General features: G+C 41.3%; 1 protein-coding gene across 3 annotated transcripts in view; it reads right to left on the reverse strand.

The window, feature by feature from the left end:
• Positions 1-1,640: 1,640 nt before the first annotated feature.
• The window catches only part of ttyh1 (tweety family member 1), a 75,182-nt gene continuing 53,082 nt past the window's right edge, over positions 1,641-23,740 (reverse strand). Inside the window, exons 9-16 of one of the 3 annotated variants that reach the window (XM_080427454.1) lie at positions 13,258-13,333; positions 12,662-12,717; positions 12,063-12,155; positions 11,344-11,436; positions 9,934-10,073; positions 6,809-6,869; positions 4,187-4,265; positions 1,641-2,796 (exon numbers count right to left, since the gene is read on the reverse strand). In XM_080427454.1, coding sequence (XP_080283580.1) covers positions 4,227-4,265; positions 6,809-6,869; positions 9,934-10,073; positions 11,344-11,436; positions 12,063-12,155; positions 12,662-12,717; positions 13,258-13,333 — 558 coding nt within the window. In that variant the 3' untranslated portion in view covers positions 1,641-2,796; positions 4,187-4,226. Of the gene's footprint in view, positions 2,797-4,186; positions 4,266-6,701; positions 6,870-9,933; positions 10,074-11,343; positions 11,437-12,062; positions 12,156-12,661; positions 12,718-13,257; positions 13,334-23,740 lie in introns of all 3 variants that reach the window. The other 2 variants (XM_080427449.1, XM_080427453.1) reach the window with 2 other exon arrangements.

Raw genomic sequence — 23,740 nt, forward strand, 5'->3', positions numbered from 1 at the left:
TCTTCCTGATGGTCTATGTATGCACACACACAGGTACTATAGAAGCACTGGCTGCTGGATATGTTCATTGTATGTTAATCCATTGAGACCGGGAACGCATCTGTGTCTTTCTAAAGATTTCTTTGGGCTTTTTCAAAAAGCGTGAAAATGTGTGCAAATCTAAGAATATATATATATATATTTTTTTAAGCGAACATTTATAAAACATTTTGTCCCAGGGACCCCCAGAAGCAAAAGATTTGAGTTACAAATCGCTTTAAAAAATATATATTCAAAGATTTGCACAAATGTTGCACGATCTTTCAAAAAAAATAGCCAAAGAAATCTAAAATGACAGATGCGTTCCCCGGATTGAATGGGTTATTTCCTATTATGTTGTAATTTGTCCTTTTCCCTCTCCTATTAATCTATGCATATCTAATTATTGAATGGGAGCACATTGTCTTATCGTCACTGTCGGGTGGAAACCTTGTCCCAAAACTGTTACTTTTCAGGAAATGGGGGGAAAAAAAGTTACCCGCGTTCCAATGGATCTAATGTAGTTAGCATTTAGCAACAAGCTCTTGTTGATACTTTTCACCGGTTAAATATTTATAAAAAACCACAGACACACTGAACCACTTTCACTTTAACCCATTAAGACCTGAGGCGATTCTTTAAAAAAAATCTAAATCCTAACAGTTTTTGGGGGAAAAAAATCTAAAAAAGTTTTTTTCAAGATTTTTCAAAAATAGCAGATCTACAAGCTCGTAGCGCGGCACTCAGTGCCGCGCTACGAGCTTGTATATCTGCTATTTTTGAATAGCCAAAGAAATCTAAAAGTGACACAGATGCGTTCCAGGTCTTTACAATTTTGAAAAAGTAGCAAAGACATCTACAAGCTCACAACCCGTCGCGATACAGCCACATTGTGAGCTTGTAGATCGTCAAATATTTGCACGACCTCGTCATAACGATGAGGTAGGGCATTCATTTATGGAAAAAAACAACTAAGTTTTCTGCCCGACTGGGATGTTATGTTGCAGACTGACGGAAACACACCCAACACAACCTCAGAGGTTCATCATGATACTGAAAACATATTTATATTAAAAAGGTTTGATCTGTTGTTTTAAATGGGTTATTACGGTACATTGATTAAAGTTCTGTCATTTGGATTCCATTAGAATGTCATCTATGGAAGCTTGTTGCGCATCGAAAATAACAGATCTATAAGCTCACAACACGTTGCACTGCGCACGTGTTGTGAGCTTGTAGATCGGCTATTTTCGGTTAGTAGTTTTAAGATGAAAGGGTATTTGGAGTGGTTATAATCCATGTTCAGAAGCATCTTCCATAAACATGAATGGTTTCAGATATTTCATGAAATCAGTGATTTCTTCAACTGTGTGTAAAATAGCAAGAACATAGGCTTACAATGGTTAATACCTAAACATTTGACATGCTGTTAATTGTTTAGGACACACCGTGATAGTGTGCGTGCTCCTTTTTGAAAAATCATATTGGGACTTGGCCTAACAAAATGGTCCATGAGATTTTATTTATCTTTATTCCATGGGTTATTATTATTACTATTATTATTACATTGGAGTGTTGGTAGAGTGCAGGCATGAAGAGGACCAGTCGATCGTTGAGGTTATCGTAGTTATTTTTATTTATATTAGACTCTTGAAGTGTAAAAGGATGCCATTCAAAAGGAGCATTGATATAATACCTTACAAACTCAATTTCAGGGTTACCAAGGTCAGTAGGCAAGGAGGGGGATTCAATGAAATCTCCGACATATCATCACCATATATACACAAAAAACAGCCTATAGAGATCTCAGAAACCCACTGCTATACATAGTTATTATTGCTAGTTACGGCAGGGCTACTGCAGCACCAGTAGCAGGAAGTCGTATTGCTATGTACCTGCTGTCAGTCGCATGGGAATTGTAGTTCTCCACTCTCAAGACCGACGGGGGAAATTGTAGTCCCTCTGTTTGGCCTTCATTAAGGGGCTTGATGGCCCTCGAGTGTTTTTATTTTAAGAGCACAGGTTTTATTCAGGTATTATATAGACAGTGAAATGTACAGTAGAATAATATCAGAAGATATAATATCAGAAGGTAATACAAGGGAAATACAGAATTGCCACCTATAAAAAGTAAAAAAACAAAACATTTGAATACCAAGTGAGGGAGCTGCATATCCATTCACAGAGAAAAAAAAAGTGTCTTGTTGCTACGTGCCAGTGTTTTTTTCTACAACAATAGGTTTTTTTCTTTTTTTAATATAAAAACTCGAAAATAAATTGGTGATACCGATACATTTAAGAATATAAAACTACAACGCAGTAACGTCAATACCATTTTTGGCTCGCCTCACAGTTAACACAGACTTTGGACAGATAAAAGTGGAACAAAGGGGGTACTTTGACTGACTGATACTTGGTGCATACCTTTTTGCATAACCCCACACACGACCCTATGTGCCATGATAGTCGAACGTGAGTCCCCTTTAACGGTGCTTCTTAGCTTCTTTTTAAGTGCTTCTAATCACAATTGTCAATGGTACTGACGTTACACGTCTTGATTTCACACCTAGCATTCAGTTTTTTATTTATATTAGTTCTTTTTTTCTTTCCATCTCAGTAAAGTGTCCATTCATAAGAAAATTTAACTCTTTGTCTTTTTTTCCCACTACGTTTTTTTTTCCTAACAAAAAATATTCAACGTGAATACAGGTTCCTTGAATGGGAGGGGTTGGGGTGCGATTGACTTCCCCCGTAACCAGTCAGCATGCTGGGAGAGTACTGTACTTTCACAAAACCACGTGATTCGCCAGATGGGACATTGATGAAGGTCCGAAGGTGTAGGTGTAGACAGAAAAGAACGGGGAAAAAAATAAGACAAGAAAATACAGTTATTCATCCAAGTCACGAAGATCAACATAAAATTGGAATGTACATGCTGGTCACTATCAGTGTTGCCAGATTCTGTGAGAGAAACAAGCAACCAGGTCTAGGAAAACCAGCCCAAAAGAAGTGACTATGGGCCACATGTGCACTTTAACATGTACATCAGCTATTTGAAAATAGCCGATCTACAAGCTTGTAGATCGGCTATTTTCAAATAAAATCTTGCGGGGAAATTATAATAAGTGAATCTGGCAACCCTGGTCACTATCTGGCCAGCATCCAAAATGTTAAACTAGTCCTTACTACTGGGACACTTCAGGGCAAAGAAGGTTTTGAATTCTAATCACTTAAAACCCTATATATACAGTATGTTGTTAACTGGGGTCCCTCAGGGGTCCACAATTGGTCCCCTCCATTATTGCCTCAACAACCAAATCTCTTCAGGGAAAATAGCCAATCTACAAGCTCACAACGCATCACAGAGTGACACGTGAGTTTGTAGATCCACGAGGCACTTAGAGATAACTGAGGAGGATATACGCTTGTGTTAATGACAGGAGTTAATGGTGCGTTCATGCCAAGTGGGAAATGCTTCCCACATCAGAGCGCTCAAGTATTTGAGGTTGGAAACAAACCAGACACCTGTAAGTCTGTTTTGAAAGTCTTGTTATTTCTTGTTCAAACCTTTCACTACTAACATCGGCATGTTGCTACTCGAGTTTACATGACGCCAGAGAAGTCTCTGACATCATGAGATGAGAAAAGCCTCGAGAGTTACAGACCAGGAATCCAGAGTTGGAGGAACATTCGCGTACGTTTTTCCTACCGGGAAGCCGGGCATTTCCCCAGTTTGTACTTGGCATGAAAATGTACCCTTAACCACTTAAACCCTGTATATACTTTTGTCGACTGTTGTCTCCCAGGGATCTGTACTTGGTCCCCACCTGTTTTCCCCTCTACACCGAATCTCTTAGCCGAAAATATATCTACAAGCTCACAATGCGTCGCGATGTGTTGCTTGTAGATATGCTTTAGATATTTTCACAGAATGTTTACCTATTTTTGGGATGCTAGGGTTTAAGTGGTTAAACCGTGAGCAGATGAAGGAATAGTAATGCCACCAGAAAGAAAAGAAAAAAAAACAGGCCAGCCTACAGGGTCTTTGCGAGGTTGGAGCTTTGCCTCCACGTTAAGTTTTGCGGATTTTTTTTTAACGGATTTAAAATGGGCATCGTACACTAACAGTAATGATAGATGGTTATGTGACAAGTACAGAGGAACTCACAGAAGGGGGTGGGGACTGTCTTTCAGTCAAGGGCAGGCTCTCATAGCCAGGGTTGCCATTGGAGGAAACGTTTGGAGTCCTGCATAGAGACAGAGAGAGATAAAGGACAGAGAGAGGGAAGAGGAGGAATGGAGGAATGAACGAGAAAAAAAGGGGGGGGGAAACGGGTGAGACACGTCGAGAAAGACATAGGGTTGAGGAGGGGGGGGCCGGCGGGTGGACGGGAGGCCGAAGGAAAGGTAAGAAGAGAAAGGAAGGCAGAGTGATTAGAAAAATGATGCGGAGTGATATAAATGTATATACAGAGCTAAATGAATATACAGTCATCTGCAGGTGCACTTTAAAGTCAGGACTGCAACTCACCAAATTCCATTTTTGGAATCATACTTTTTCTCAATTAGTCTAACACCTGCATGCAAAAGCACACAACGCCAAGCCATTCCATTTAAGAGGAGCTGACTGTGATTGTAGTGTTGGTTTTATTTAAAGACTTTGGCCGTTAGCTTTAGGTCAGTATCTCTGTAAAGCGGTCTTAATGACGGATGTGGGAGCAGTCAGGGTGTTAAATGTTATCGAGTTAGGCTTCCCAGAGCAGGGGTTCTCAAACTTCTTTATTTCAAGGACCACCCCCCGCCCCCGTAACTCTGAGGGCGTACAAATGGAACCAAATGGACCATTTGGAACCCCCGAGGGTCCCTGGATCCCACTTTGAGAACCACTGCTCTAGAGTATGAGCTAACCTCAGAAAGTCCAAGGAGAGACGGGGGGAAAGAGTTGCAGAAGTGTGGACGGTGTGTGAAAATGGAGAAGCCAATGTGAGGACAATGAAATGCGGAGGAAAAAAAGCCCAAGCGAGCAGAGAAACAAGACATGACTAAGGAAAGAGTAGAGACCCCGAACAGACAGGAGAGGACAAGTCCAGAGGAACAAACTTGGAGAGAGATCTTGATCACGTATGACGACAAGGACTTTGGACGCCACGGTGGTGCAGATGACGAGATGAGAGTGATGATGGAGGTGGCCGGGCGGAGAGAGAGAGAGGTCGGGGGGGGGGGGGGGCGACAACCTGAGCCCTCACATCACCGAGAGGGGAGGAGGGGGGGTTTAAACGAGCGCGACCTTCGCTGTCACTGACACCTTTCCCGCAACCCCATAGTAGAAGTAGCAGTAGGAGTGGTGGTCGCACTGGTCTACTACTTGTTGAGGTCATTCGAAACATGAACCAGATCTGTTGGGCAAAACGTTTCGATGCGGAAGGAAAGGGATTGGGGGGAGAGGGGGGGGGCTACGTCGTCTGTCTTGGAAAATCGCTCGACAGACGGTGACCCATAGACAGACACACAGACAGACAGACCTCGGGTAATTGTGTCTGTTCTTCCCCCTGCCTACGCTTACTGTTGCAGTCCACATTGACCTGTCTGTGTGTCTGTCCTGCGTTTGCATGTGCTTGACCCTGGCAGCTTGCTGGCTTTTTGGTCTGTCCCTGCCATGTGTCTATATGAAAGTAAGAGTACAGTGTGTAATCCTATAGTTACCTCTTAGACCAACCCTCGCCTCTTCTCTATATCCACAGTAATTCTCTAACCTTGCCTAACACTGAGCTCTCTGTGCTTACTTAGGGGGGTGGGTGTGAGGCTATGTTCAAAAATATTTTTTGTTGTTGTTATTCGTCTTCAAAGCTAATGTAAGTGCTGTCAAGCTAACATGTTTGCAACTATTATGTCACTTATTTCTGTAATGGCTAAAGCTCAGCAGCCAAGCCAACGTGTGTCTCTGCGTTGCTTGCTGTTATCCGTACTGCGTGTTGCCATACTGCATCCTAGCCGTAATCTCTGCTCAGCTGGGGGGGATATTTCACCTTAGCTAACTGATCTAGAATCAGCTGTTCATCTCCCAGCATTAAGTCATTAAGACCAGGAACGCAGCATGTGGGCAATTTTTTTAGATTTCTATGGCTATTCAAAAATAGCAGATCTACAAGCTCATAGAGCGGCACCGACTCACCGAGTGCCGCGCTATGAGCTTGTAGATCTGCTATTTTTGAAAAATCTTGAACATTTGTGCAAATCTTTGAATATATATTCTTTAAAGCAAACATTTGTAACTCAAATCTTTTTTTCTGGGGGGTCCCTGGAACAACATATTTTGCAAATGTTCGCTTTAAAAAAAATATATTCAAAGATTTGCAAAAAAATCTAGCAGATCTACAAGCTTGTATATCTGCTATTTTTGAATAGTCAAAGACATCTAAAATGACAGAGATGCGTTCCCGGTCTTAATGGGTTAACATGAGACACAGGAAACACAGAACTGATGTCAGTGTCTAAAAAGCATCATTTATACGTCATCGTACGACCAGTATCGGCAATGTCGTTATTTCCGCCCATACGACGACGTATAAATTAGGCTTCAGGACCATTCTTAGTCCTCCTATCTGAAACTTCTATGGGGGGGGGTTTCGGGGTGCACTCTGCCTGTCTGTCTGTCTGCGTGTCTGCGTGTCGGTGTTACTCACGGGAGCGGCGGCGCGCTAGAAAAGGGGGGTGTCCAGCCGGCCCCCGGGTAATTATAGAAGGGGGGCAAGGCCCCTCGCTGAGACCCCGTGGCCGTCGGTCTACGTGCCTGATGGGTGGTGAAGGGGTCCTCGCTCTCGCTGTCCGAGTCTTCGTACTCCTCCGAATCACTGTCGCCAGCCGACACCAAGGAGAGAGAGAGAGAGCGAGAGAGACAGATGTGTGAGCACTGAGCAGCAGAGGATAATAATGGTCCCCGTGTTTACATGTACTCTGCAGTGAAGCACTGCTGTTTTACACCCTGCTGCAAAGTCACTTTATATCATAGCACAAGTTTGTTTTAATCCCTTGTTTACAGTTTATGTTGAAGTCACACGGTGTAAAAAATTTACCCTCACACTGCTAGGAAAACGGCAGCCCACTTCCCACCAAGTTTATGAATGACAATCCACCAATCTGTTCTCAACCACTTTAATGTGGTCCATGTTTTGCCCATGTCATTCTAGGCAAAGCGTTGGCAAACCTTTTCACAATTTGTTAAATATTTTCAAGATCGAAAGAATTTTATACGTGGAAAATAGCCTTATGTACAAGCTCACAACGCAACATGTTGTGAGCTAGTACATATTTTCGAATAGCATAATAAAATAGGGCTTAAGTAGTTAATTAACTCTTCAGGGAAGCCTACTGCCCTGAAGAGTTTGCTACTGTTTGCAAACAAACAAACAAACAAACAAACAAAAACACACACACTCACACACACAACAGCGATTACAATACCCGCAGGCCATCCTGCTGACTCATCCACGGCACGCATACCATATAGATTAGACACACAAACGCACTTGTAAAGTCATAGGTTTGCAGTGGTGGAAAAAGTACTCAAATGTTTTACTCAAGTAAGAGTATCACTACTGCAATATAGAAGTACTCCGTCACAAGTAAAAGTCCGGAATTCAAAATTGACTTGAGTAAAAGTACAAAAGTATTGGTATCAAAATGTACCTAAAGTACCAAAAGTAAAAGTACTAAAACGTTTGAAAATAGCAGATCTACAAGCTCACAACGCGTCGCTGTGAGCTTGTAGGTCGGCTATTTTCAAATAGCCTCGGTATAAAAAAGGGCTAAAGTGGTTAATGTATGTTTTATAATGTAATAATTTATATCTGCAAAGTAACTAGTAACTAAAGTTTTCAAATAATTGTAGTGGAGTAAAAGTACAATATTTGCTTACAGTACAGTACTTGAGTAAATGTATTTAGTTACTTTACACCACTGTAGGTTTGTGTTCATACTATGGCCCAACTTAATTGTGACATATCTCCAGTGGTGTAAAGTAACTAAGTACATTTACTCAAGTACTGTACTTAAGTACAATTTTGAGGTACTTTTACTTTACTGGAGTATTTCCAATTGTCTATACTTTTACTTCTACTTCTACTTTTACTCCACTACAATTATTTGAAAACTTTAGTTACTAGTTACTTTTCAGATATAAATTATGATATTATTAAACATACATTAACCACTTTAGCCCTATTTTATACATGGGCTATTTGAAAATAGCAGATCTACAAGCTCACAACGCGTCGCGATGCGACACGTTGTGAGCTTGTAGATCTGCTATTTTCAAACATGTTACTTTTGGTACTTTAAGTACATTTTGATGCCAATACTTTTGTACTTTTACTCAAGTAAGTTTTGAATTCCGGACTTTTACTTGTAATAGAGCACTTCTACATTGCAGTATTGATACTTTTACTTAAGTAAAACATTTGAGTACTTTTTCCACCACTGCGTTAGCCTGACACTCAGCCTGAAATTTCATTTCGTTTCATGCGAGGCAAACGATTCAGGGGGTGGAGCCAGGCTACCACTGCGTATCTCTCCACCTGATTTCAGACTTGTCCAATAGGCTGTATGCCTTTAACCACGTATAGGTCATGTACTGTAAGTGATATGTCTTTGTTAAAATAAGAGCTAAATAGCTCCATAGTGTACACTAATAGTAATCATTGCTATGAGCGTCTGGTCTCCCCCTCTCTCCAGCTCTTCAGTAAACAGAACATAGATTTTCAGGTCAGGATACCAATTTGATCCAATCAGGAGAGAGAACTCACACCAATCAGGAGAGAGAACTCATATAAGATAGAGTATAGATACAAGTGAAATTGGAAGTGACTGATTGGATAAAATTGGTATCCAGATTCCTGACCAGAACATTTTCTGTTTACTAAAGCACTGAAGAGATAGGGAGACCCCTATTAAAGAACTAACTTTTAAACAAAACCAAAACATCACTTACATATCATTTACACCAATATACTTTATTATACTATACTATACTGACGAATAGCAAAAATAGCTGATCTAAATTTTGTATTATTATTATTTATTATAATTTTTTGGACAATGAATCGCCTCTAAATGCCCAAAGTAGGGACGTCAAGGATTGACACCTTGAAAAAATATATATGTAATAATAATAATTGCATGTGTAACAGTGTATGGATCTTTCCCCCCCCCCCCCATGTTTGACCAACAGTTGACAGGATGTGTGTGTCTTCATACTGTAGCTAGTTTCTGTTTCAGTGCTACTGTGAATGCAGATTCACTGCAATGGGACGACGCTATATTCACAGACAGATCAAAACAAATTAAATCCCCTTCTTGATCTCTCTTAAGCTCTTTTGCCGCCTTTAAGCGGCCGTCTGTGATACAGTGGAAAAATATCAACTGCAGGGGGGAAAAAAACTGTAATAAACCTGCGGGTTGAAGGCTGCACATTGGAAATAATAATAATAATATTATAACTGAATGGCGTTCAAAGGGTCATTCCTGCTAAATATACAATAACTCAAAAATCACCCCATAGTTATACTAGCAACACATGCATGGCTTTCTCACAGGGTTGCCAGATCTGCTTATTATAATTTCCCTGCAAGATTTTATTTGAAAATAGCCGATCTACAAGCTCACAACGCATCGCGACGCGTTGTGAGCTTGTAGATCTGCTATTTTCAAATATCTGATGCATACGTTAAAGTGCTCATGTGGCCACATAGTCGCTTCTTTTGGGCTGGTTTTCCTAGACCTGGTTGCTTGGTTCTCTCACAGAATCTGGCAACACTGCTTTCTCATCAGTTTCACATTTTCATTGAATACTGACTGCACCAGTACTCTCACTCACACGCACACGCACGCGCACACACACACACACACACACGCACACACCTTGGGAAGCTCCTCCAGGCACCAGGTAGGGAGCAGAGGAGGGCAGTGAACGCCAGAGCAGACAGGAAGGAGTAGAGGGAGAGGTACAGCAGCCCCTCCATTCCATCGTAGCACAGGCCTTTCAACGAATCTATGTAGTCCTGAGAGCAAGAGGTGGGAAGCACTACTTAAAACCAATGGTTCTCAAACACACTTTATTTTATGTATACAAAAGGTATTTGTACAAATGGAACCAAATGGACCCCATAACTGTCCATTTGGTTCCATTTATACGCTCTCAGAGTTGCTAAGGACCCCCTGGAACCCCCTCAAGGACGCCTTGAGAAGCACTGACTGAAAGGGACACCATCACACTTCTGATGTGCATTTCAGTCAACTGTTGGTGATGACTATAGTCTGCCGGTGTCTGTCTGTCTGTCTGTCTGTCTGGCATGCAGATATGCCCAAATATGGGCCGATTTGCGCTGATGTCAGGCTTGTCCGACGTCGGCGCAAATCGCTGTGGTTAGGCGACAGTGTTTTGTGTGATGTCAGACACATGAGAGAGAGAGAGGTGAGGAGAGAGGAGAGACAGATGAAGAGAGATGGATGGAGAGAGAGGGATGGAGAGGGTGAGGGAGGGAAGGAGTGTGACAGAGAGCCTGTTTCACACACACAATAACCCAGCCAATGCTGGGTACCAAAACCTGTGATTTTTCATTTTTTATTTTCAGGTACTTCTTCACACTGTCATGAACCACACTATATAGTCATTATTGATACACTGTTGATGCAGTCTCTCCACTCATTCAGAGTCCTTGTGCAGATATATAGCCAGAATATAAACTCATTGTTTTATCTCATTTTTTATTTATCTTTGGTTTGGTTCTTACTCTTCTTAGTCTTACCTGTGCCTCTCCTGTGTGTCATTCTTACTGCTGCTGTTGCTGCTATGATGACACCTGAATTTGACTATGGGGATCAATAGAGTTTTATCTTATGTAAAGCAGCATGCTTTCTGTATAATCTGTCATGTGTTGCTGGAAGTCATGGACAACAGGAGGTTGGCAGTTAGTGACAAGGTCATTGATACACATAAATGTGTTCATATATGAGGAGGAGGAGGTGGTGACTGTAAGTAGGATCACTTATTAAAATACTGCATACTTACAGTAATTTATCCTCAAAAATAGCACAGTGTGATTTTAGTTTACACAATTAAGAAATGCAGAATATTCACTTATGAGCCAAACCACAGTGGAACAGAAGATGGAGAAAATGCATTTATTACCTAAATAATTGAGGCTAGTAATGATGAACACAATATCTATATAAAATAATCAGAATGATTGCCTATGTCATCATAATCATCATACATTATAATATTAGTCCAGTACAGTGTGAGCCTGCCTTACAGTAGCCTAGAGTTACCTTGTTGAGACCTCGGCAGTTCAGTAGCGCCACCAGCTGGTGGAAGTTGCTCTCTGTGGAGTTGAGTATCTGCTGGACCTCCCTGAGAGATTTCTACATTGACAAACGTCACGTCATTTGCACAGTGAAATGAGTGAATAAACTCAGAATGTAATAAATCAGTGTTGATTTCGTCGACTAAAACTATGACGAAAAATGTTCGTCGACTACATTTTTTCACTGACCAAAATAAAATTAAAATTTAAATTAACTACGATGACTAAAACTGAGACTAAATATATTGACAATTTCGTCAACAAATAAAAACTAGACTAAAATGTTAGTGAGGGACTAGAGGAGAAGAGATTCAGTAGAACTAAAAGTCAAGTCATTTTATGTTTGATTGTACTCGGGTGTTGCGCTCTGAAAATAGCAGATCATCTACAAGCTCGAGCTCGTAGATCGGCCATTTTTCAGCACGCAACCAAGTGCCATCACGGCGTTGCCAAAATACATTTTAGTCGACTAAATCAACTGTAGATTTAGTCGACTATAATCTTATGATATTTAGTCGACTAAAACTAGACAAAAACTAAAACATTTCATATGACTGAAATATGACTAAAACTGAATGGAATTTTATTCAAAAGACTATGACTAAAAACTAAATAAAAAGGTGCTGTCAAAATCAACACTGTAATGAATTGAGCAGAGTGACGCATGCTGACAGTGTACTGTACCTCAGCTTTGGGGAACTGTGGGAGAGCGTTTCTGTCCAGACTTGAGAGTTGTGTGTGCATGTTGGACAGAGCCCTCTGTGACTGGGTCAGCAGCTGGACACAAACAGAGTTTCTATTACACTTTGTAAAAGAAAATAGATTTCTCTGACGCGTTTCAAAGAAATTGGGGCCCCGGTATTAGGTTATCTTAACTCCCCTATATGACAGTGTACGTTTTGGTATTGGTAGTATATGTGCCATGCTAATGTTTTGTATATTTCTGTGTATTTTGATTTGGAGTACATGTCCTTTTTTCCAGTTAAAAATCTTTTTTTATGCTGATCTAAGAGCTTGCAGTTGGGATATTTTTGAATAGCCGAAGTACAACGTAGCAGTGGTTAAACTTAACAAATATATCGTACATAGCAAACATAAATAAAGAAAAAGACATAAATGCAACAAAAAACAAAAAAAATACAGTTGTGTCTCCTTGTATTTTTCTTGTTATGGATGAGAGATACATTTGAGATGATATTCTAATAAACGCAAATGTAATGAAATAAGCTCTCATACATCTCAGATTAAAGCACAGATGGTCGTCCTACTGTAGGCTACTGTACCTGTTGGAAGGGACTGTTCATACGGCTGTTGCAGGTCAAGTAGTAGTCCAACACATCTGTATGTACACAAACAAAGAGACGACCAGAGATCTACTTGGATACATGTGGAATAAAAAGGAAGGGTAACTAAAGCTACAATTTGGAAGTGAGGTTATCAAAGGAATAACACCCCCCCCCCCTTCCCCCCAAATGGAAGGTGGTTTGTTCAGTAACAGGGGTCTCCCCATCTCAGGTTGGGATTTTCAGGAGAGAGAACTCAATTGGAACATTTCTTAACAACTTAATTCCCCCATCAAAAAAAAATAAAAATAGGGAAGCCAGGGTTAAAGTGGGTAACAAATGTTTTATTAAATTGTTCAATTGTGCTATTATCAAACAAATCTCAAAAATAATCAGACAGTCATGTGTTTACTTCAGCGTTATCAAAAGCAGGGATAAAACATCCCCACCGGCAATAAAAAAAATTGAAATGTCAAAAGCAAAAAGGCAAGGATCCCCCTCCATAGCAAATCGAACCCTGACTTCACGGCTGGACTAAAACAACACAGTAAGGTGGGACACTTAATCATTTTGTATAGATGAGTCTGCTACTGTACCTGCGCTGGTCCCAGAGTTGAAGTGGGTGGAATTGAGAACGAACGAGTTAGGATCTGAGCAGAAGTCACTTAGAGCCTGATGATGATGATGAAGAGAGAGAGAGAGAGAGAGAGAGAGAGAGAGAGAGAGAGAGAGAGAGAGAGAGAGAGAGAGAGAGAGAGAGAGAGAGAGAGAGAGAGAGAGAGAGAGAAACACGCTTTTAAATATGTTCTTTTCGGCAAGCACCATCGTGAGAGAGAGAAGAAATCAGAAGAAAAATATTTAGACCAGGTGGTACGGAGAGAGAAGCATCAAAATCACAACATGGAACACTTAGTTTTACATTGGGGACTGCTCTCTTTTTCAATAAACAAAGAAATGAAAGAAATTCAGAAACTACAACTACAAGAAAATTCGTACATTTTCCAGAAAAATATCAAATTTCTATTTTGTCTCTCGAGCTGAAAATGTTTAGGAACCCCTACTGGAGATCGCCGATTCGAGATCGAGATTTATTACAAAATGATGAATACAAAATGAACACAGATTAAAGGTCAGCTTTGTCAATCGTTTCTTATCGGAATCCTATCGTTTTATGGTGAGGATGTAGAATCTGTTCACACAGTTGTCTTCTGTGCGCCAAGAGCTCGCTCTGTCTGCACTGGAAAATCCCCGCAGGCCTACCTACGACGTAAAACAATAAATTCCACTGAACGAATAGAAATCAATTTAAATGCACTCATTCGGGTCAGGAGAGTGGAACAGGAAAGCGATCGCATAGAGAGAAGTTACTGGTGGCACACTGACCAGCTGACACACTTCCACTGAACTACATCTGGCTGCCGGTGGCTGAGCTGCTATTGATCATCCACTGACTGACGCATGGAGCTCTATAGCCCAGATTAATTAGACACCTCTCTGCAGTGCTGGAAAAAGTACTCAAATTCTTTACTTAAAGTAAAAGTACCAATACTGCAATATAGAAATACTCCGTTACAAGTAAAAGTCCGGAATTCAAAAATTACTTGAGTAAAAGTACAAAAGTAATGGCATCAAAATGTACTTAAAGTACCAAAAGTAAAAGTACTAAAATGTTTGAAAATAGCAGATCTACAAGCTCACAACGCGTCGCGATGCGACGCGTTGTGAGCTTGTAGATCGGCTATTTTCAAATAGCCTATGTATAAGATAGGGCTAAAGAGGTTAATGAATGTTTTATAATATAATAATTTATATCTGAAAAGTAACTAGTAACTACAGTTTTCAAATAAATGTAGTGGAGTAAAAGTACAATATTTTGGATCCGAGATGTAGTGGAGTAGAAGTAAAAAGTACAGAAAATTTGGAATACTCCAGTAAAAGTACCTCAAAATTGTACTTAAGTACAGTACTTGAGTAAATGTACTTAGTTACTTTACACCACTGCGGCTCTCTGAGCTCCAAACATCACCGCTGTCGCAGAACGACCCACTCCTGAACCTTCTCCATGTTTGCAGCGTTTGTTCAGTTGTTTAGGATGTATATAGGGCGGCCATAGCTTAGTGGGTAGAGAGGCTGTCTGGTAATCACAAGGTCACCGGTTTGCCCCCCCCCCCCCCGCAGGCCTCCCCCATGCAGTATACGTGTCGAAGGTTCCCTGAGCCACCAGCTGGGTTAAGCTGAAACTTTATTAATGCCCCGCGGGATTAATAAAGGTCTACCTTCATCAGCCGCAGTGGTGGTTAAAGTACTAACATCTTTACTTAAGTAAAAGTATCAATACTGTGATGTAGAAATACTCTGTTACAAGTAACAGTTCCGGAATTCAAAATGTACTTAAAAAGGTAGGGTAAGAGATATTTTTTGGTAATTTTGTTTGTTTTGCTAAAAAAGGTTCAAGTACTATATTCTGATAGTAATCATTGCTACAGAGCGTTTGTTCGGTCACAGGGGTCTCTACAGCTCTTTAGTAAACAGAATATATGGTACATTTTCAGGTAGGTGACATTTAAGCTTTAATATTTTCCTCTGAGAGGTAGTGGAGTAGAAGTAAAAGTATCGGAAATTGTAAATACTCAAGTTAAGTACAAATACCTCAAAATTGTGTACTTGAGTACATGTACCTAGTTACTTTCCACCACTGATCAGCCACATAACCTCTGCTCTCTGCATCGTCCCCTTGAAATCATTTTTCTCAGCTTTGCTGATGTGCATTTTCGGTAAAACCACCGAAGTTCCCGACACGGATGGTTCCTGAAGTGTTTTGTGCAGTGGAAATGGGGCCCTAAACGTACAGCACACAATCACGGCCAGCATGAGGTCGCCCCCCCCACCAGAAGAGGGAGTGAGAGCCACACATACAGACCAGTCAGTCAGTCAGTCAGGGAACAGAGGACCAGAAGAGGAAGAGGAGGAGGAGGAGGGGAGAGGACAGAAAGCCCAGCCAGGACAGCAGAAATCGGGCAGAGCGAGGCCCTACAGCTGGCCCATTGTTCCACTGTCAGTAAACATGGACAGAGCCGCTCTGTTTTGGGGCGCACACACACACATAAAGGCCTTTGGGACATCTCCCAGCAGCTCCACATGACACAGGACACTTTAACCCATTAAGACCCGGGAACGCATCTGTGTCACTTTTTCATTTGAGCTAAAAAAGCATTATTTTACACTTTGGCTATTCAAAAATAGCAGATCTACAAGCTCGTTACGAGCTTGTACAGTATATCTGCTATTTTTGAAAAATCGTGAAAATGTTTGCAAATCTTTGAATATATATATTCCTTTAAAGCAAACATTAACTCAAATCTTTGCTTCTGGGGGTCCCTGGAACAAAACATTTGGAGATTGGGGTCCGCGGTGAAATTCATATCATTTTGGGGGGTCCTTGACATGAAAAGGTTTGAAAACCACTGATATAGAAACATACGTTTTTCAGAAAAACGTTAGGATTTAGATGACATTTTACAGAATCGGAACCTCATGCCTCAATGGGTTAAACCAAGCCAATTGCAGAAGCCCACACACCCCTAAACCCCTACGGAGACACTTGGCACCGTTGGAAAATGGGTTAAAGTTTCTGCCCTGTGTTTTTTTGCACCTTATGTCTTATGTCTACCTGCTGCCTGCTATGTGGACGAATGTGTTACCACTTTCGTACCTTATGTTTAACCTCATGTACATACTGTATCTGCTGGTCTTGTGCTATGCGTATTTACGTGTATGTATGTTGCGTATTTACGTGTATGTATGTAGATATCTCGATCTTTTTTATGTTCTCTATTGTTTATTATTACCTAATATCATTGTTTTGACCAGAAAATTCGAATGCTTCATATTGTTACCATTATGAACATCGCAAACGATAATGCACAACAGGTGTCCCGGGATAGGAAAATAACTTGTATGATAATCTATGACAGGGTGTGCCGGTGTAGGAAACTACTAGCGTACAATAATGCACAATGGGGTGTCCCAGGATAGGAAAACAACTTACGATAATGTATGACAGGGTGTCCCCCCGGAGAGGAACTCCACAATACTAAGCAGAGTGGAGTGCCCCCCCCCCCCCCATCCTGCTCCATCTCCCAAAAAACAGCCACCCTTTCTTTGCTTCTGAGCCCAGCCAAAACAATACCCGCCTTCAAATACAGTGAGCCTTTCCAGAGCTATCTGTCCCTTCACTGCCAGGGAAGGGAACGTCGCCTTGGGGCATGAGCTTTGATTGAAGAGGCACATCATAAAATGTTCCCTATCTTCATTGTGTGTCCGACAAAAATGTCAGCGTACAGAGAGAGAGAGAATATATGGCGGGGTGGGGGCTATTGCCAATGAGAGAAGGCGACACACTAGTCGCGTTATTTTCGGTGCTGAAAGCATCTTTCAGCTTGGCCTCTCGAGCTGAACACGCTACAACGTCCCTGCTACTAGCAGTGGTGGAAAGTAACTAAGTACATGTACTCAAGTACTGTACTTAAGTACAATTTCGAGGTATTTGTAATTTACTTGAGTATTTCCAATTTCCAATACTTTTACTTCTACTCCACTACATCTCAGAGGCAAATATTGTACTTTTACTCCACTACAATTATTTGAAAACTTTAGTTACTAGTTACTTTGTAGATTTTGATTATTATTACAAAACCACTTCAGACCTATATATACTTTGGCAATTTGAAAATAGCCTTTTTATAAGCTTGTAGATCGGCTATTTTCAAAGGACTTTTATACATTTGAAAACTTGTGAAATGGGACTTTTTGAGTACTTTCTACTTTTTTGGTACTTTAAGTACATTTTGATACCAATACTTTTGTACTTTTACTCAAGTACATTTTGAATTCTGGACTTTTACTTGTAACAGTATTAGTATTTCTACATTGCAGTATTGATATTTTTACTTAAGAAAAAATTGTGAGTACTTTTTCCACCACTGCTAGTCACGTTACGGAGATTTTGCTTTTACTACCTTTCACTCTGTCACACACCACTTAGCTATGACCCCCCCCTACCCCCTCCCCCTCTCCATCCCCATCCCCATCTCTATCCATCCAGCCTTATTCTCTCTAAACCTCTCTCTGTCTCTCTGATGGTCCCCCCAGGGCCCCGGAGGCTCTCTGACGACCTCAACATTAAAGCATCTCCCTGGATGAGTTGTTCATTTACCCTCACTCACTTGCTTTTGCTGCCTTCCCTCCCTCTCTCTCTCTCTCTCTCTCTCTCTCTGCCACTCTCTATCCCCGTCAGCTCCCTGTTCTTTGTTTCTTTTCTTTCACTCCCCTTCTCTTGCACGTCCTTCTTTCTCCCATTCAATTCTTTCATTCTCTTCCCTCTCCTTCTGTAACTTGCTGTCTTTTTCTTTCACCCTGTTCGTTCACGTTCCGTTTCGCTCTCTCTCTCCCCCCAATTTGGTGTGCAATTTTCTCTCTTCTTTCCATCAACACACCCTCTCTCTCTCTCCATTTTCGCCTTTCCTTTTATATCTTTATTTCTATTCCATTTAATCCTGTCTCTGTCCCATTCTCAACACCTCCCCCTTCCTCCCGTTCCCATGCACTTGTGTTTTTCTCTCCGTTTTAGCGTCCTCTCTCCCTCTCTGTCTCTCTGTCTCTCTCTGATGTTGAAGCGAGTTCTCATTCAAAGTGCTCGAGTCGTGTTCCATCTTCCATCTTTGCTTCCCAACGCTGAACACCCACACATACACGCAACGCACTTAGATACACAAACACAGGCTCTGACGTACCAGCGCACTTTTCACCCGCAAACACACATGCAAACACACACACATTGCATCTTTAATCTCTGCCCCATTTTCCTGCCTGTTTGGTGATTTGCCACTACTGCAGAGTTCCCTAGGAGGCAGCTCTTTTCACAGTTCAGCACAATGAGCACACACACACACACACACACACACACACACACACACACACACACACACACACACACACACACACACACACACACACACACACACACACACACACACACACACACACACACACACACACACACACACACACACACACACACACACACACACACACACACACACACTGCTGTGTTTTGGATTCCCGGCATCCCCTTGGCCTGCCATGGAGGGTCAGACCCCTGAAGGTCTCTCTTCCTGCAACCTCAGTGAGCCAAAATCCCCCTGTTTAGTCCCCCCATTCACTTTCTTTTTGTTGCACCCCCCCCTCCCCCCCCCATCCCCTCATCTCTGTTACCCTGCACCCCATCCCCTCATTTCTCTAACCCCCCCCCCATGCGTCCCTTGTCTCTGGAGCATTTGTATGGGGGTTAGAATAGTTTAGCAGTTTAGAGAACTGTCCACCCGTGACAACCAGTACAACATACTAGTGATGGCCTACACGGTAATCATGGGCATGGCATGGGACCCAGGTACCTTCAAGACATGATCCACCCCATACGCCCTTTACCGCTCACTTAGATCACCTAACACAAGAGGGTCTGTTCATTAACACCCTGGACAACACCCCTCCTCCTGGCCCCCAAGCTGTGGAATAAACTCCCTCTTGCGGTCAGGACTGCAGACTCGCTCCCCATTTTCCACCGCAGTTTGAAAACCCCAACTCGTCAGACTCTTATCGAGAGAATCTTGGGTTTCATAGCTCTCCTCCACAAATCTAATACTTTTTGTACATTTTCAATCTGTATACTTCTATGATCTATCATTGAGTGTGTGCAAATAATAATAGTAACCAAAGAACGGAGGATGTGCGTTATTTGTTTTTCTGCAAATAATAATACATCTGGATTTGTTGGCAATTACTCAGAGTGCACCAATATCACTATGTTTCTATGCTTGTTTAATGCTGACAAGGTTTTTAACAGTGCAAACTGCAAGTGAAAGTGAACAAGGACAAAAAAGCTTTTGCTCACAATTGCACTAATGCACTTATGTGTGTATTTATGTATATGTTTATACCTTATTGCACATCTTGTAATTGTATGGGTGAGTAATAAATAAATCCCTTTCGAACCCCTTGAGTCTTGAAGTGACGTCAATCCAACAAATGAATCATGTGCAGAATGCAGGACGTAAATACATGAACACATAAATACAGTACATTGTATTGCATCTATTATGTGTTTACTGTAAATCTACAGCAAGGAGATTATAATTGATTGTAAATGCTACTGGAAGCTGTAATAGTTTAAATATCTGTTGTATCAGGTGTGTTGTAGGTCCTGTGTGTGGCATGACACGTAAATAAGATAATTGATTCAATGAATGTAATAAACGCATTTGACTGTAGCAACAGGAAGACAATAAGCACAGGCATAAGATTCGGGGGAGTAGAACTATGACAGGGAGGGAGTGACTATTTGGCACCATTGACAGCGGAAATCAAGACCTCCGACTCCTCATCAACCACACACATACAGTACACACACACACGCGCGCGTACGTGTGTGTGTGTGGTCCACAGAGACTGACACTCGAGAGAGTATGGTGCTGAAGGCAGATCATCTGTGCTGCTGCACAGTCAAATCTAGAGTGTTAATTACGGGGCCAGAGCTCAGCTCTGGACCTGTTTTAATGTTCCCCTCTTTTTTCTTCTGCCACTTTTGGCAGTTCTGGCTGAACCGTGCATACGCTTTTTACGAAACTTGGCCATATGGTAGATGGTCATGAAAAACTATCAAGAAATAATTCTCACAATCTTTCGTCAAAAGGTGGCGCTATAGCAAAATGCCAACTTTGAACAGGTACAACTCATGCCCTGTTTGACCTACAGCCATGAAACTTCAATATACATATGCGTCTACTCATGATCAACAACTTTCACACTCTGACTTTTGACCTCTGACCTTTAGATCTCCCAACATTTTGAATTATATGAAAAACGGTTCAAACCTATCTCCTCCTGGGATTTTTGAGTAATCTGCACGAAACGTTTTACACATGAACTTTGGACCTATGCCGACAAACATGTGCAAAAGATTTTCCATAAGTGAAAAAATTAAGCTTTAATGAGCCAATGAATATTGCAGTTTTATGACAATTATTCATCTGCCCCTAACATATACATGCAGACTCACATTTCTTTGAAACTTTGCGGTAATGTTGAGGGTCATTCCAAATATCACTGAAACCAATCTTACTCCAATTGGTCAAAGGGGGGCGCTATAGCATTTTTTTTTAAATGCAAACTTTAAACAGGCAAAAGTCATGCCTCGTTTGGCCGACAGCCATTAAACCTGCTTACACATGTGCCTTGACTCATGAGGAACACATGTATCACGTTGACCAGTAAGCTCCGCCCTTAGATTGTCTGCAATTTTGAGCAGTTTGAAAAACACTTAAACCCAGGATTTTTCTGCTATTTGCGTGAAATTGTATCATCTGAGTGATCTCCTTTTTCACAGGTTCTTGTCTGTTGGTCCAATGGCTTCTCCCTTAAACGTGTGCTTCACAACCTGAAGGTTGCCAGTTCAAGCCTCACTTGATACGGACTTCATTAAAGTTGCATTGCACACAACATGATTGTGTCAATTAATACATGTGCAATTGTTAAACATAACCTGAAATACTTATTTGAGAGGGTATGTTTTTGCAATGTATGACATACTTCATTCTGAAAATAGCCTATCTACAATCTCAATACTTTTCAGATAGCAACGTGTTTCTGAGCTTGTAGATCGACTGCTTTCACTGGTTCACTTTTATCTTCAACAGACAACCTCAGCCTGGACAAGGCTATAGCACTATAGGTAGTGTTGCAGCCCGTCAATCCGAAGGTTGAGGGTTCGATTCCTGTTAATGGCAATAGGTTGACACGTCCAATCAATCCATTCTGCTTCAATCTATTGTTTCCATGTCTCTCTCTCTTCAATCTATTCCGTTTCCATGTCTCTCTCTCCGCCCTTAGAGTGTCTGCAATTTTGAGCAGTTTGAAAAACACTTAAACCCAGAATTTTTCAGTTATTTGCGTGAAATGGTATCATCTGTCTGACCTCCGTTTTCACTGGAACAGGTCTGTTGGTCCAATGGCTTCCCGCTTAAGTGAATGTTTCACAACACCAAGGTTGCCGGTTCAAGGCTCACTTGGTGGAGACTTCATTTAAAGTGCATTGCAAACAACAAGACTGTATTAATGAATACATATGCAATTGATAAAGATAACATGAAATGCTTATCTGAGAAGGTCTGTTTTTGCAATGTATGACATGCTTCATTCTGAAAATAGCCGATCTACAATCTCAAAACTTTTCAGATAGCAACGTGTTTCTGAGCTTGTAGATCGGCTGCTTTCACTGGTTCAGTTTTATCTTCAACAGACAACCTCAGCCTGGTCAAAGCTATAGCACTATAGGTAGTGTTGCAGCCTGTCAATCCAAAGGTTGAGGGTTCGATTCCTGTTAATGGCAATAGGTTGACACGTCCAATCAATCCATTCTGCTTCCATCTTTCTCTCTCTTCAATCTATTGTTTCCATGTCTCTCTCTCTCAATTAATGCATGTGCAACTGTTAAAGGTAACATGAAATGCTTCTTGGAGAGAGTATGTTTTTGCAATGTATGACAAACTTCATTGTGAAAATAGCCGATCTACAATCTCACAACTTTTCAGATAGCAACGTTTTGTGAGCTTGTAGATCGGCTACTTTCACTAGTTTTCGTTCCGAGGAGACACAAAAATGCCTTTATTGGTAAATGGTTTGTGAACCAGTGATCTAGAGTAGTTCGGGACACAGAGGCTTGGTTCATAATGGACGGAAATACTTATAAATATCAACAGACACTACCAGTAATTGTGTCACTTAATACATATGCAATTGATAAAGATAACCTGAAATGCTTATTTGAGAGGGTATGAAGTATGTATGACATACTTCATTCTGAAAATAGCCGATCTACAATCTCAAAACCTTTCAGATAGCAACGTTCTTTCTGAGCTTGTAGATCGGCTGCTTTCACTGGTTCACTTTTATCTTCAACAGACAACCTCAGCCTGGACAAAGCTATAGCACTATAGGTAGTGTTGCAGCCTGTCAATTCAAAGGTTAATGGTTCGATTCCTGTTAATGGCAATAGGTTGAGATGTCCAATCAATCCATTCTGCTTCCATCTCTCTCTCTTCAATCTATTATGTTTCCGTGTCTCTCTCTCTTCAATCTATTCCGTTTCCATGTCTCTCTCTCTCTCTCTCTTCAATCTATTCCGTTTCCATGGCTCTCTCGCTCTCTCTCTCCAATCTATTCCGTTTCCATGTCTCTCTCTCTCTCTTTCTCTTCAATCTATTATGTCTCTCTCTCTCTCTCTCTTTCTCTTCAATCTATTATGTCTCTCTCTCTCTCTCTCTCTTTCTCTTCAATCTATTATGTCTCTCTCTCTCTCTCTCTCTCTCTCTCTCTCTCTCTCTCTCTCTCTCTCTCTCTCTCTCTCTCTCTCTCTGCCTCTCTCTCATCATCATGTAGATCGGCTACTTTCACTGGTTTCTGTTCCGAGGAGACATACAATTTCTCTATCGGTAGATGGTTAGGGAACCAGTGATCTAGAGTAGTTAGCGAAACAAAGGCCTGGTCCATGAGGGACGGAAAGACTTATATATATCAACAGACACTATCAGGACTATCATATCTCTAGCTCAATGAGAAGAAAGGCAGCCTATGAGTCCAGAGGTCACCGGTTCGATCCCTGTCCCCGACAATGTGTTGAGGCGATCATGATGATCTGTCTCTCTCTCTTCAATCTATTCAGTTTCCATCTCTCTCTCTCTCTCCAGTTTCCATGTCTCTCTCTCTAGTTTCCATGTCTCTCTCTCTCCATCTCCAGTTTCCTTGTCTCTCTCTTTCTTCAATCTATTCAGTCTCCATGTCTCTCTCTCTCTCTTTCACTGGCCCCGTGTTATCGCTGCTTGCAGCTATATTTGTGTTTGTGTTTTCACCTGTTTGACCATTACACATTCTGAAAAAGTTGGTCGTAAACTTTATTTAAAGCGCCTTTCAAAATATTGTTACACGGTGCTGTACAAAACACAATTAAAAGATTCTAAAAACAGTCAA

This window comes from Gymnoscopelus braueri, assembly GCF_963280865.1.
Source record: "Gymnoscopelus braueri genome assembly, chromosome: 4".
NCBI lineage: Eukaryota > Metazoa > Chordata > Actinopteri > Myctophiformes > Myctophidae > Gymnoscopelus > Gymnoscopelus braueri.